This window comes from Salvia hispanica, chromosome 3 (assembly GCF_023119035.1).
Source record: "Salvia hispanica cultivar TCC Black 2014 chromosome 3, UniMelb_Shisp_WGS_1.0, whole genome shotgun sequence".
Taxonomy (NCBI): Eukaryota; Viridiplantae; Streptophyta; class Magnoliopsida; order Lamiales; family Lamiaceae; genus Salvia; species Salvia hispanica.
In genome coordinates, this window is record NC_062967.1 from 22,390,994 (window position 1) to 22,405,058 (window position 14,065).

Here is a 14,065-nt window from a genome sequence, read left to right on the forward strand (position 1 = left end):
ACCAATCTATCAAACATGCCCTATATTTATTAATTGTGTATAAGATATCTATATTTTTAATATATTTAAAAGTGTGAGGATGAGAGATGGACGAAAATGGATCCTCTTTACTAAACATCTCCTAAGAGCATCTCCAATGCAGGCTAGCCGATTCGCGTCGCTAGCCGGTTGGCTAGCCGAACCATTGCAGCAGGCCAGCCCGAAATCGGCGAAAAAAGCGGCGTGGGCTAGCCGATCGTCTGACGCTGGCCGATGCGCTGGCCGCCATTGTGGCGTGCCGATCGGCCAGCGATCGGCCAACGCTATTCTTTATTTTTTATTTTTGATGTATTTTTTTAATGTGTTTTTTTGTGCAATTTTTTTATTTATTGCATTTTTAATGTATTTTTTTATGAATTTTTTTTAATTATGTAATTTTTAAATAGGCACACGGCGAGACCCCCGTTCGGCTAGCGGCAAACTATAACGGTTTCCAGGCATACTAACATTTTTTAATGTATTTTTTTAATAAATTAGTGAGGAGTAGAGTGTGGAAGCCCGAATTTTTTTTTATTATGTAAATTTTTTTGATTTTTAGTTAATGTACTTTTTTTTATTTAAATAAAATTAACGAATTTTTTCCGTATATGTATCGTAAATTTAATTCCGTATTTTGTGTTTAATTCCGTAAATATAGTATTTTTTGAATTATTTTTATTGCGCCTGGCCTATGGCTAGCCTAAATCTGATGTGGCAGGTGAATTTTTAGTGCTACTGACATAGCAAGGAGAGAGAGTGATTGACCTATGACTGGCCTATTTACATTGGAGATGCTCTAATACACCTCTCTTAAAAATGGTCAAATGGATTTCATTTGGAAAAAAAAGCCCACTCCCAACACTACCTCTCTCTTCACCTTCCCTCGTCCATTTTCTCTCTACTTTATTTAGAAATTGAATTAAATAATATTATTTGAAAATAATATTTACTTTTACTGTATATTATTTATATTTATATTTAACATTAATTAAATATACAAATTATTTTCTTTCTCTACCGCTAGAGTCTGTATCACCTGATATAAATTGGTCATGACTCTTAACAACAAAATAAAAAAAATACTCCCCCTTTTAAAAAAATAAGAACATTTGGAACGAAGCATAAATTAATGGATAGTTAATAAAATAGTGAGTATTAGAGAATTTTCATAAAGAAAAATAAGATAAATTTTATGAGACAGAACAAAAATAAAAAGTGTTGCATCAATTGTAGAATTGTAGTAGGGTCCATAGAGATATTTAGACATTTTAGATTTAGGTGGACGTTGTTTCCGTTTTGGAAAAGATTGCTCTTCATGAATTCTCCGTCTCCTCTCCTCTCCTATGTGGTCCACGGATTTACTCCAACACACTACACACATGTATATATATAATTATCCGTTTTTGCAATAATGCTTTATTCATGGCCACCGCGGTGTCTTCCACTTCTCTCAGGACTCTGCGATTCAAATTCAACAACCTCTCTCCAATTTCGCCGGCAAATGGCTTCCTACGCCTGCGCACAACCTCACGCTGCGGCGCCGCCAGATGGTCCATGTTCGTCAAGACTCCCCCCGCTCTCAAAGATGGAGTCTTGACCTTCAACGGCAGGGACACGCTTCTGGGCGTGCCGGAGAATGTCCTGCTCACGCCTTGCTCTGATTCAGCCGCCTTCTTGGGCGCCCTTTCCTCTCAGACCACCTCTAGACATGTCTTCAAGCTCGGTCTTATTCAGTAAGCTCATTTTGGGGGTTTACTCATTGTTTTGATTCTTGGATTTAGCTACTGCTTTCTCTCTATATTTATATCATCACATTTTTTTGTTGTTTTCATTTTCTTACTTTATCTGTTCTTTGTTCCAGAAGTGGGGCATTATTGGATAAGTTACATATTATTTACTAAAAGATCCTGACATTATGATATGATTATAAGAAACATGAAACCATCTCCTTAGGCTGTGTGAAATGAAGTCTTGCGATGCAATTTTAACTTTGGTAGACCAAAAGTTTGAAGCTTCTTTTAAGTGATTATTTGCTTGCTCAATCTGCAGACCATAGGTTAGAGAGGTAGGTACACAAGTTTTCGGTGGTTGTTGCATGTACATCTACTCCTGCAGTTCTACTTTATCATTCAGAAAGGTCACATTGTAATTGTAAATATGTTATCAGAACCTGGTTCTCATTAGTAGCCTTGTATCTGAAGACATTGCAGCTGATCCATCCATTGCTTTATACTCTTAACTGGAAGGGGAATGTTTATTTAAGTATAATTGTCCCGTTTTAGAGAAAAATTTGTAATTCAATACGCTTTCTATGATTAGACTCATCACTGCAAAAAAAGTAATAGAGCAAGTGTCGAAATGTGATGTTGAAATTTTGTTGTAATTATGTTTGATTTTACTCTTAACTTTTTTTCCTCTGATCCCTCCCTTCTAGCTTCTTGTGCTATCCTTAATGCCTTATGCTATTTTTTTCACGCAAGAGATAAGATATCTACCTACATTGTCAAGTGGTGTGATGTATGTGCTGAATGCAGAGAAGCGAGATTGTTGTCTCTGTTTAGGTTCAAGATATGGTGGATGATACCGCGAGTGGGGAGTTCAGGAAAGGACATTCCTGCTGAAACGCAGATGTTGCTGCTGGAGGCAAGGGAAGAGCCAAATGTTGCAGATCCTGATGGAAATACAGCTTATGTGCTGTTTCTGCCTATATTAGATGGAGAATTCAGGAGCAGCCTGCAGGGGAACTTAGCTAATGAGCTAGAAGTTTGTGTCGAAACTGGTATGAGATTTTCAGGTTGTTCAGTGTTAATTGCCTTTGAAGTGCTCATATCTCCAAAGAGTGTATATCTACAATGTCATGCTAAATATTTTTGGATGGATCTTGGTTTGTGTCATCTTGCATAAAAACTTCTCTCCTGGACAGAAAGCTGGTATAATTTTGACACCTCAGGAACTCTGCTCCACACAATTTAATCAATGGTGGTCTTGTTTTCCACTTCCTATATTGCATAAATTACTAACTTGTAGTTTGTGTGCTCTGAAGTGAGTTTCTCATGATTCTGCAGGCGACTCTACCAAAAATGGACCTGGGGCTTCCAGAGCAGTTTTAGTGAACTATGGAAGCAACCCCTTCGAATTAATCAAGGAATCTATGAAGTAGGTGGGCCTCAAAAGAGGTTGTGAATTCCATGACTAGATTTGATCGAATGGCTTTGTAGAGGATTTTGTTTCACTGATAGTATGAAAGCGCAGAAGTACACTTACTAATTTCAATAGCACATGGTATTTTGGCAATCTTTGTTTCATAGATAATGGTTTTGGTGACATTTGACAATGCACAGGATTCTGCAAAAGTACAGTGGAACATTTGCTCTTAGAGAGACTAAGCAGGCATGTCCTTCGAAATACTCTCGTGCTATCTTGAAACTAAGAACTTGTTATCTAGAGAAATGAACCCCACCCCCTTCTGTAATATATAAGTATATTTTTTGTTACAGTTGCCTGGGATGCTTGATTGGTTTGGTTGGTGCACTTGGGATGCTTTTTATCAAGATGTAAATCCCCAAGGAATCAGAGATGGGCTGAAAAGGTTTATACTGGCTTGATAATATGATTGTTGCACTTTCCCCAAATCCTCATTATTCAACTTCTATTCATATACTTGGAACATCATTGTTGTTCTGATAATGTTTTGTTGAAAAAGAAGTGGCAATATGCTTCGAAGTTCAATGTCATTGCTGTTTATTCTTATCTCTGATGTATGTATTATTTAACATGTTTTGCGAGCAGAAGATTTTGACTCCTGGTTGTCAAAGTATTTCTACGTGTTCTCACAAAACTTCAGCTCTTCATCAATTTTAGGCGGAGAAAGTTGCGCATTAGTGATTCTATTTCTGTATTTACAGTCAGCAATTTGAGTGTCTCCCATGACTTGTAGATGCATATCCAAATTCCAAACATAAATCTTGAGAATATTTTGAACCGGCAGCATTCTTCTTGGCCTTCTTCCAAAGCTTTCAGTTAAAATGATCTCATTGTCTCTTGCCTATTCTGTTTTTCTCTCAGCTTATCTGAGGGTGGCACTCCAGCGAGGTTTTTAATCATTGATGATGGATGGCAAGATACAGCCAATGAGTTCCAAAAGTTGGGAGAGCCTCTCCGAGAAGGGTCACAGTGAGTTCACTGTTCCTCCCTTTGACATTTAAGTTGGAGAATTCATATGTAATATAACAGGGCCAGTACTTGAAATGCAGGTTTGGTGCAAGGTTGATGAGTATAAGAGAAAATGAGAAGTTTAGGAAGGCATCAAATTATGATTCAAGCAGCAAGCCGCGTAGTTTAAAGGACTTTGTTTCTGATATAAAGGAAACTTTTGGCCTCAAGTATGCTGTTTTTATTCCTTCTTTCCTCCTCTTGTCTATAAATTTATAATATTACCACATTGAGTAAAAGCACAAGGATTCAAGTGCGATATAGTAATATTCTTGATCACCACCGTCTGTACATGATAGGCTTTCCGGAAGCACAGTAAATTTTTTCATAGATAGCTTAGCTTTTCTGTTCTCATTAATTATGCATTTGTTTCTTCTTCCAGGTATGTATATGTATGGCACGCATTAATGGGATACTGGGGTGGACTTCATCCAAATTGTCCCGGAACTCAGAAATACAATCCGACAGTAAAGTTCCCAAAGCAATCGATAGGAAATCTTGCACATCGCAGGGATATAGCCATGGACCGTATGGAGGAGTATGGTGTTGGTATGGTTGATCCAGAAAGGATATTTGAGTTTTATGACGACCTGCACAGCTATCTCGTGTCACAGGACGTGGATGGAGTTAAGGTGGATGTGCAAAATATACTGGAAACACTAGCCACGGGTTCAGGAGGTCGAGTTTCGCTTGCTAGAATTTTTCATCAATCTCTCGAGAAGTCCATATCTAACAACTTCCAAGACAATAGTATAATATGTTGCATGGCTCAGAGTAACGATTCTCTTTACAGGTACTAAACTCTTAACCTGGATGTAGTTTAATAACTTATGTTTTTTTGAATGTAGTCACTCGCACTACGGGTTTGGTGGTGCTGTTAACACAATATTCAGATGGAAAAATAACAATAGCTTGATAAACTATTTATGTTTGGCAGTGCAAATACGAGTGCCATTACCCGTGCATCGGATGATTATTACCCCAATAACCCGACTACACAGACACTGCATATAGCTGCTGTAGCTTTCAACAGTTTACTCTTTGGTGAAGTATTCGTCCCAGATTGGGATATGTTCTATGTATGAGATGCTCTTTCTGAATATGAATAGTTATAACATCTGACAGAACTCAACCTGCAATTTAATGTTGATTTTGATTGTGTTCAGAGCCTCCATGATTCAGCTGAGTTTCATGCAATTGCTCGTGCGGTTGGTGGTTGTGGTGTCTATGTGAGGTATATGCAGGCTAAGTCGATTTGCGTATGCACAAAAAACATACAGTAAAAGTTAAATCTACTTTCTATTCTCCGAGATGATAAAAACATAATATGCCAATAATCTGAGGCTTCTTTGTTATGCCGGAGCCAGTGACAAACCTGGAAAGCATGATTTCGAGATACTAAAAAGGCTTGTGCTGCCTGATGGAGGTGTGTTGAGGGCGAAGTATCCTGGAAGGCCTTCCCGTGACTGCTTATTTGTCGATCCTGTTATGGATGGGAAAAGGTATTTGTCGTAAGATTAAAGTTTCTGATCATCGTTACCTTTTAAACTCAACGCCTTTTTTCTTGCCCACTCATAAAAGCCTTATGAAGATATGGAACCACAACAAATTTTGTGGAGTGCTTGCTGTGTTCAACTGCCAAGGAGCAGGAGCCTGGCCTGGTCTGGAAAACACCGTTCAACGAGATGGCCTCGAGCTGACTGGGGACATATCTCCAGCCGATATAGAGTATCTCACAGAAATCGATCTGCAGCCACAGACTGGAGACTTTGCAGTCTTTTCTTTCAAATCAGGTTGAGTATTCCTGCTTTAATGTGAGATGAAATTCTTCGAGATTTGACTGTTTATTAAAATCTTCAGGTTTCCTCTTTCGAGTTTCACTCCATGGAAAGCTGACTATGAAGCTGAAAACCTTGCAATGTGATGTATTCACAGTGTCTCCAATCAAGGTAGTTTCACTACTCCTAAGCAGCATCTTCGTGTCGGTGGCATTCAAACGAACTCACATTCATAACGACTAGCCTTTAACTCTCTACAGTCGTACAATGAAGATCTCCAGTTCGCCCCACTTGGTTTGATAAACATGTACAACTCAGGAGGGGCCATTGATGCAGTTGAGGCTATCAACGACCCTTCGTTCAACAAAATACGAATCAGAGGAAGAGGAGAAGGTGTTTTCGGAGCCTATATGAGTTCGGAACCTAAGGTTTGCTATGTGAACATGGAAGAGGTACAGTTTAACTTTAGCAGTGAAGAGCACTTTTTGACAGTTATTGTTCCAATTGGAACAACTTCATGGGAGATAGATATTCATCATTGAGATCCATTTTTTCTTTACAATTCTTCAAAAATACTGCAGCAAATATTAACTATTGTTATAGTTGTAGTAAATCATCCAAGTTGTACAGTTCTTAATTTGCTTGAGCTCTGTACTAGTATATAATTTATGACTTGGATTATTTATTCTATTGCTGATTTATTTGGGTATGAAGGTCTCATACAAGACTCTTCTTCTCATAGATTTGCTGCTTCAACTAATTTTCACTTGTTTCCACTTTGTCTTTTTTAGTTTTAAATTAGTACTATTTCATTATTACTCCATGTTTTGTAGTGTATATTCAAGTAAATTCTTGTTATACTTGTTACTTTCTGGTCATAAAAAATAGAGTACTTATTTTAATTTGTAAAACTATGCTCATATAGTACTTCCTTCGCCGCACAAGAATATGTCTTTTTAGTTGGGCACGGATTTTAATGCACAATTGATAAAATAAGATAGAAGCAGAATGAAAAAGTAATTAAAATATTGTTAGTGGAGAATGAGTCTCATCTCATTTCAAAGAAAAAAGTTTTCAAATTTAAAAGTGCATATTCTTCTGAGACGGATTAAAAAAACAAAAATGCATATTCTTGTGGACGGAGTAATATTAATAGGGATATGTTACATTGTATGCAAAATCACATAAATTCTCTCTCTTATTTCATATATAAAATTTCACATCACTTATACTATGCCTTTAAACCGCAATCTGAGGTAACCACGGTTTTAATTATGTTGATTATTGGCCATAAATAATTTCGTGTGATGGAGCTTTGAATAATTCATGCATGAGGCCTTGCCTTTTCTTATTCAAGGCAACTATTAGTTTCCTTAAAATACTTATTTTCTTGCATTAAATAGGTTTCTCTAGGCTGCTAATGCTTTTTCTTTCTTTAATTAAAGAGAATCAATAATGGTGCACCATCTGATCAACTGTGTTGCTAGTGTTATCGTATTGTCATATATTCTAATATATAACGAAAAGTTAAAGTTTGCCAAAGATTTTTGTAGATAATTGTCATATTCTACGCATAAAAATAGTAAGGGTGGAGGTGAGTCATGAGAACTTGACGTTATGTAAGCGGACTAAGATACATTTTCGCGTGTTAAAATTTTAAGAAAAAGACAATTCAACAAGAGATAAAATTAGACATAACCTTTAATAACAATTAAACATGCTAACTGAATGGTCCTAATACTTTTTAAAATATTATTCTCTCCATCTAATTTAAAATAACTCATTTTTGGAACATCCTATTTGAAGTTATACGAAATGAAAATATCACATTCTCGATTTTATTTTATTTCTTCTGTAATTAACTCATAAAACAACTTTACATAAAATTTAAAATTTAATGTCAATAGAAAACGTTTTTAAGCAAGACCTACATAGTAATTTAAACGGAATAAAATGACTATCTTATTTATGACTTAGGGACGGTCCCATTTAAAATTATACGAAATGAAAACATCACATTATTGATTTTTATATTATTCACTCTTTATTTAACTATAAAAACAACGCCTACCAAAAAATCCATGAAAACAAATGATTCAAACTTTAAGCAGGATTTATAGACTAATAAAAATGAATAAATCGCATATCTGGTCACTTTCTTCTTTTTGTATGTTTTTTTTAATTATTGTTAGTACACACTAAGATCAACAAAATTAAATATACTTTAGTAATATAAAAATACCAAATCCATCAAAATAACGGTCTTCGAAGGATTTAAATTAGAGTGAAAAAACTAATATTAACATAGTAATAGAGGGGAAAAACCCCAGCAGCATTTCAGTGGGCATTTCAATTAATCCACAATAATAGTAATTAGTAAGATTACAAAAATAATCAGAATTCATAAATGTTAATTCAATGCTGCTATGCTGAAAAACAGAAAATAATCTGATTTTCATTAAAGTAATTTATGTGTTGAGTAAATTATCTGATTTTCATTAAAGTAATTTATGTGTTGAGTAAATTAATCCATAAGAACAATAAAAACAAAAATACATACTACAAAAAATCGAAAAAAAATTAACCAAAGTTGCGTTTCATTCATTTATTTCTGCGTTTTAGATGCTGTTGTCAGTTTATGCACAGCTTATCTTCTTCTCCATTTCTTCACTGAATCAGAGTGTAATCCATTTTTACATTTGTTTCATTATAACTTTGATTGAATTTTCTTCGCAATTGGTTTGTCGTTTTTTGTATGATGGCGTGTAGAATCACTGATTTCTGCGAGGGGTGAAGTCGAAGATTGGCCGTGGAAGAACAAAACAAGGAAGGGAAAGATGAAAATGAAGCTGAGGAAGTTTTTACTTCTCTTTCTGCCGCTGACGTTTGTTGCTCCAATTCTTCTCTGCACCGACACTCTTCAATTCTACTTCCCTTCCTCTACTTGTATGTTTTCGATCTCTAGTTGTTTTTGAAGGATGTTCATTGATGTCAGATCCTCACATTTTCTGATATTTGCAGCTAGGAATGAGTTCGTAGAAGATGTTTCCGCATTTGTAAGTTTTGTTTATATGTTAATCATATCTGCTCAGTTGTAATGCGGTTTCTATTTGTCTTCTGTCGAGCTTAGATGTTGAATTTCGAGTGTTCTACCCCAGGTCTGGGCACATCTGGAATCCGTCCTACTTAGATCCTAATTTTAATTAATAAATCCTAATTGGTGAACAATAAACCCTAATTAGGGGTTCCGTACACTCTAATTGGGGATTGATGAATCTAAATTGGATTGAATTGCACGCGATTTTGCGTTTATTTCTACTTGCATTTGATTTTGGTGTGCTGTTTTTATGGAAATTTCAGATGTTTCTTTATCTGGTTTATGGTGACTTTTGTTTCAAGAACAGGAATTATCAGTACCACTGAAAGAACCACTGCGCACATCTTACACTAGAGCATCATCCGGAGAGATTACTCGCATTACAAGACAGCTAACTGAAGGTTTACCTTCTCGCAGTTGAAATGAGCTCAAACTCACTTGTGAATCATATAAAGTGATTGATTTTTTTTACAGATTCAGCAGAAGATGAAACTGAAAAATCCACTTTGAGCCATGGCAGCAACAAGCAGTCCTTGGATGGGAATGCCATAAGACAGGTGATAGATAATGTGCATGAGACTCAGGTTGTGACAGGGAAGGGAACGTCGGATAAAATTAAATCGAGGGAGAATGAAGAGATTCATTCCCTCCATTCTGATGGCACAACAGAAAAGTCTTTAGAGAGAAAGGTGAGATTGCTATACCTTTAGTTTTCTCTAATCAAGCTTTCAACTTAACTTTTTTTCAAATTGTGATCTTTCTTCTATGGTTTTTAAGTCTTAGTATTTCAACATTTATTTTATGTGTAAAGCTCTTGTTATTATGCTGGTGACAAATTGGCTTCACGGTGCATTTGGAGGAGTCTCAGTATTCATCCTAATGCGAACATTGTCTATCGACTGGACCCTAGATATTCTGTAAATCTCATACATAATAATGCAGTTGGTTTTACCATAGAGTAGTTTTACCCCTGAGCATTTATTGTTTGATGGATGCAAATATCTTATGTTTTCATGTAGATTCTGAATCCTGTGATAGTTTCTTAGCCGTAGACATGAGTCACACACAACTTTTTAAAATTGATCTAACTTATCTCTCTTTATTCTGCTGCATCTTCTAGGAAATGAAACATCTAAAGGGTCCTAGAGAAAAAGTGAACACTGAGACTGTGAAACAGAATGAACGAACAGTTCTTCCAGATGCACGTCTCCGCCTGCTTAAGGATCAACTTATGCAGGGAAGGATTTATCTTTCCCTCCCAGCAACTAGAAATAATGCTCAGTTTATTAAGGAGCTGCGGTTGCGCATCAAGGAAGTTCGACGCACAATTGGGGATTCCACCAACGATTCCGAGCTGCCGAAGAAGTAAGTTTTATTCACTCTATTAATACTGCCATAGGATTTGAATATTTTGATGCAAAAGATATACTAGTGCTTGCTATAGATGTAGTTGAGGTGACACTAAAGGAATTAAGGAACAAACTGGAATCAAATAGAAAACCACCTCAAAAATACAAGTTCACAGGCAATAGCTGCCTTAGCCAAATTGCTGATCTAAACTTCAACAATTATTATTCTAATCCCTTAAATGACTACACTCTACTAATGACAATAAGATTTTGGGCTCCTGAAACATATGCCGAATCAATCCCTAAGCCTGGTTCATACCTAACTCAATTTCCAAAGATATCCCAAGTCTTGACTTTAAGTAGACACTATGTGTTGCAACATCCCCCCCCACCCCTCCCCTCAAGTAGACACAGTGTCACCCTCATAGAGATACACAGGTTGCACTGCAGCAAGTATAAAGAGTGAGTTGCAAATGCCAGATATTGATTGTGCTCCACAGACTCTAAATATCATATTCTCATGTCAGCAACCACCTTCCCTATCGTTCAATGCTTTGTTCCTGAATCATCATGAACAGGAAGGCAGGTCAGATTTATTGATAGAGTTAAGGAACAAACTGAGTTATACCTTGAAAGTGCAAGTTCACAGCCGATGCCTGTCTTGCTGCAACAATTCACTGATTTAAACTTCAACAATAATTTTTCTGTCCCCTAACTGACAAAACTCTACATCTTAAATAACTAAAGGAACTGTGGATCCAGAAATACAGTTGTTCCAATCCCTTTATTATTACCTTAAAATAACTTAATTAATATAATATAGCTAACTCTGAATATAGAACATAACACCATCCCGTTTGGCCTAGGAAGTAATTGGAGTAGCTCATATCCTCATGTTTTTTATCAGTCTCATTTGTTATGATTTTGCATTGTAGTGCTCATGAGAAATTGAAAGCAATGGAGCAAACTCTGTTAAAAGGGAAACAGATACAAAATGATTGTGCTGCTATGATAAAGAGACTCCGTGCAATGCTTCATTTGTCTGAGGAGCAGCTTCGTGTCCAGAAGAAACAGGCCTTGTTTTTGACGCACTTAACTGCAAAGACAACTCCTAAAGGACTTCATTGTCTTCCTTTGCGCCTTTCGTCAGAATATTTCTTGTTGAACTCATCTCAAATGCATTTCCCTGACAAGGAAATATTAGATGACCCCAAGTTATACCACTATGCCTTGTTTTCGGATAATATACTGGCTGCGGCAGTTGTTGTGAACTCCACAATAACCCATGCAGAGGTCAGGATCTTATTGTGTTGAGTATGTTGATTTGATTTATCTGTTTTTAATATGCTATGACTCCCTCTGTCCCATAATAATAGCGATTTTTGGGGAGGTCACACAAGTGTTAATGCGATATTCATAAAGTATGAGGGAGAAAGACAAAAGTAGTTGAAGTAGTGGATAGTGGGACCCACATCATTAGTAGTGGAATTTGTGGTGAAAAAATATCCAAAAATGAAAAATGGACTACTTTTTGGGGGAGTGACCAAAATGGCAAAAAGGGACTATTTTTGTGGGGGCAGAGGGAGTATAATCCTATTTGATTACGTTCTTTAAATTCCACTGTTAAAATTTTCTTTGTCATGATCCAGGATCCTTCAAAACATGTCTTCCACATTGTCACTGATAGGCTAAACTATGCTGCAATGAACATGTGGTTTATAGCAAATCCCCCTAGCAAAGCAACAATACAGGTTCAGAATGTTGAGGAGTTCACATGGTTTAATTCAAGTTACAGTCCAATTCTTAGGCAGCTGGGCTCATCATCCACAAATTATTACTTCAAAGGCCGCCATGCTGAATCTGATTCGGGCCTTAGATATAGAAATCCAAAATACCTCTCAATCATGAATCATCTGCGCTTTTACCTTCCACAGATCTTTCCGAAGCTGGACAAGGTTTTGTTCTTAGATGATGATATTGTGGTGCAGAAGGATCTTACTGGCCTGTGGTCTACTGATCTAAAGGGTAAAGTCATAGGTGTTGTTGAAACATGTGGAGAAAGCTTTCACCGGTTTGACCGCTACCTTAATTTTTCAAATCCTATTATCTCAAAGAGTTTTGACCCACGAGCTTGTGGATGGGCGTTTGGCATGAATATCGTTGATCTGAATGAGTGGAGGAAACAAAATATCACCGATGTGTACCACAAATGGCAGAACCTGGTAAGGTTATCATTTACTTGTCAGCTGGGAACTCTTTCACTAGGGATATATTCATTAGTTGGCCACAAGTATTGCATGTCAACTTATAGCATAGTAAATATACTAAATTTAGGATGTCTACTGTTTAAGGTTTGTCATATATTCTTCACCAGTTTCTAAGTCTTACAAAAAACTTGAATATAAACGAAAGCTTAGGCAGATCGATCCCATTGGTTATCAAAAAAACAGTAAATATAAACATGTAGTGTATGAAAATGGAGAATTGTATCTGAGTATATGTCTAAAGTAAATTGTCAGCATAGTTGGAAAATTCTTTCAATTGCATAAGCATATCGATATACTCCTGAGGTTTCTATGAAATGGCTATTCTATCTAATTTCGTTATTAATCTATTCCATCATGTTTGCTCCTTTGAACATTAATTCTTAAATTAATATGTCTGATACTGAAGGAAGCCTGAACTTTACTAAATGCGCCTATATATTTTTTCAAACTTAGCTCTCCTGAAATCTCAAGATAAGTGTTATTTATGTGCAGAATCGGGATAGACTCTTATGGAAACTAGGAACTCTGCCACCAGGTTTGATAACCTTTCAGAATCACACCCACGCTCTTGAAAGATCTTGGCATATATTGGGACTTGGTTATAATCCAAATATACCTCAAAAGGATATTGAACGAGCAGCAGTTATACATTACAACGGAAACTTAAAACCATGGCTTGAGATTGCCATCCCAAAGTTCCGAAACTACTGGGCAAAGTTTGTGGACTATGATCAGCTATACTTGCGCGAGTGCAACATCACCCCTTAAAATGCAAAATTCCACATCGTGATGTCATTCTGGATTGCCATGGCAGTACATATCCCAGGTCCGTGCTACTTTCTGATGGTCTTAACTTTTCGAAACTGAAGCATAAGCTGTGTAGGTGTATTTGTTTGTAGTATATACCAGTTTAGTCGGATTTATGTAGAGCAAATGAACATGTATATAAATGATGCAGCATACTATTTCTTTCTGCTTTTATTTGTTTCAGTTCATTGATGGTGATCGGTAATGTCTCGGCCCTATATAGCTGTTGGTGCAACTACTTTTTTTTTCAGGCATATGAACTAGAATTTCTTTACAATATAGAGATGCCAGCTAGGCTACTACCCATACATATTGTTTCTATTAATATTCATGTTCTGTGATTTACTCTCTATGTGATCCAACTTAAATCAGCAGTAATTTCAATATCGCCTAGTAATTTTAACTTAAAACAACAATGAACAATTTCATTATCGATGGGTGTTTGTTAAGTCATCTTCTGTTGATTAGAATACGTAGAATACAAAAAGACAATTTATGCGTATTCTAATCATAGCTATGCAATTTTAATTAAATAAA

At 36.3% G+C, this 14,065-nt stretch overlaps 2 protein-coding genes across 4 annotated transcripts; both read left to right on the plus strand.

Moving 5' to 3' along the window:
- Positions 1–1,401: 1,401 nt before the first annotated feature.
- Positions 1,402–6,717, plus strand: LOC125215258 (probable galactinol--sucrose galactosyltransferase 2). Of its 3 annotated transcripts, none has more exons than XM_048116626.1 (14): positions 1,422–1,751; positions 2,580–2,797; positions 3,084–3,174; positions 3,360–3,408; positions 3,516–3,607; positions 4,084–4,191; positions 4,272–4,400; positions 4,613–5,023; positions 5,168–5,309; positions 5,397–5,464; positions 5,598–5,732; positions 5,812–6,023; positions 6,091–6,179; positions 6,269–6,717. In XM_048116626.1, exons 1-14 carry the CDS (start codon positions 1,441–1,443, stop codon positions 6,548–6,550), a joined length of 2,337 nt encoding a protein of 778 aa, XP_047972583.1. In that variant the 5' UTR covers positions 1,422–1,440; the 3' UTR covers positions 6,551–6,717. The 3 variants fall into 3 exon arrangements, 2 of the variants coding, with proteins under 2 accessions (XP_047972583.1, XP_047972582.1); XM_048116625.1 differs by having other exon boundaries at positions 1,423–1,751; positions 2,553–2,797; XR_007175237.1 differs by lacking the exon at positions 6,269–6,717 and having other exon boundaries at positions 1,402–1,751; positions 2,553–2,797; positions 5,822–6,023.
- Positions 6,718–8,635: 1,918 nt separating this feature from the next.
- Positions 8,636–13,746, plus strand: LOC125214245 (probable galacturonosyltransferase 4). Its single transcript, XM_048115181.1, has 8 exons — positions 8,636–8,954; positions 9,030–9,064; positions 9,413–9,506; positions 9,580–9,794; positions 10,226–10,470; positions 11,390–11,747; positions 12,104–12,676; positions 13,214–13,746. Exons 1-8 carry the CDS (start codon positions 8,846–8,848, stop codon positions 13,487–13,489), a joined length of 1,905 nt encoding a protein of 634 aa, XP_047971138.1. The 5' UTR covers positions 8,636–8,845; the 3' UTR covers positions 13,490–13,746.
- The last annotated feature ends 319 nt before the right edge of the window (positions 13,747–14,065 follow it).

Excerpts from the sequence above, each read along its gene's own strand:
- LOC125215258 (XM_048116625.1), top strand. The coding sequence starts at position 1,441 with ATGGCCACCGCGGTGTCTTCCACTTCTCTCAGGACTCTGCGATTCAAA. Across the intron at positions 4,192-4,271 it reads CCTCTCCGAGAAGGGTCACA|GTTTGGTGCAAGGTTGATGA; the intron begins GTGAGTTCACTG and ends CTTGAAATGCAG. Across the intron at positions 5,024-5,167 it reads AGTAACGATTCTCTTTACAG|TGCAAATACGAGTGCCATTA; the intron begins GTACTAAACTCT and ends TATGTTTGGCAG.
- LOC125214245 (XM_048115181.1), top strand. The coding sequence starts at position 8,846 with ATGAAAATGAAGCTGAGGAAGTTTTTACTTCTCTTTCTGCCGCTGACG. Across the intron at positions 9,795-10,225 it reads AAAAGTCTTTAGAGAGAAAG|GAAATGAAACATCTAAAGGG; the intron begins GTGAGATTGCTA and ends TGCATCTTCTAG. Across the intron at positions 12,677-13,213 it reads ACCACAAATGGCAGAACCTG|AATCGGGATAGACTCTTATG; the intron begins GTAAGGTTATCA and ends ATTTATGTGCAG.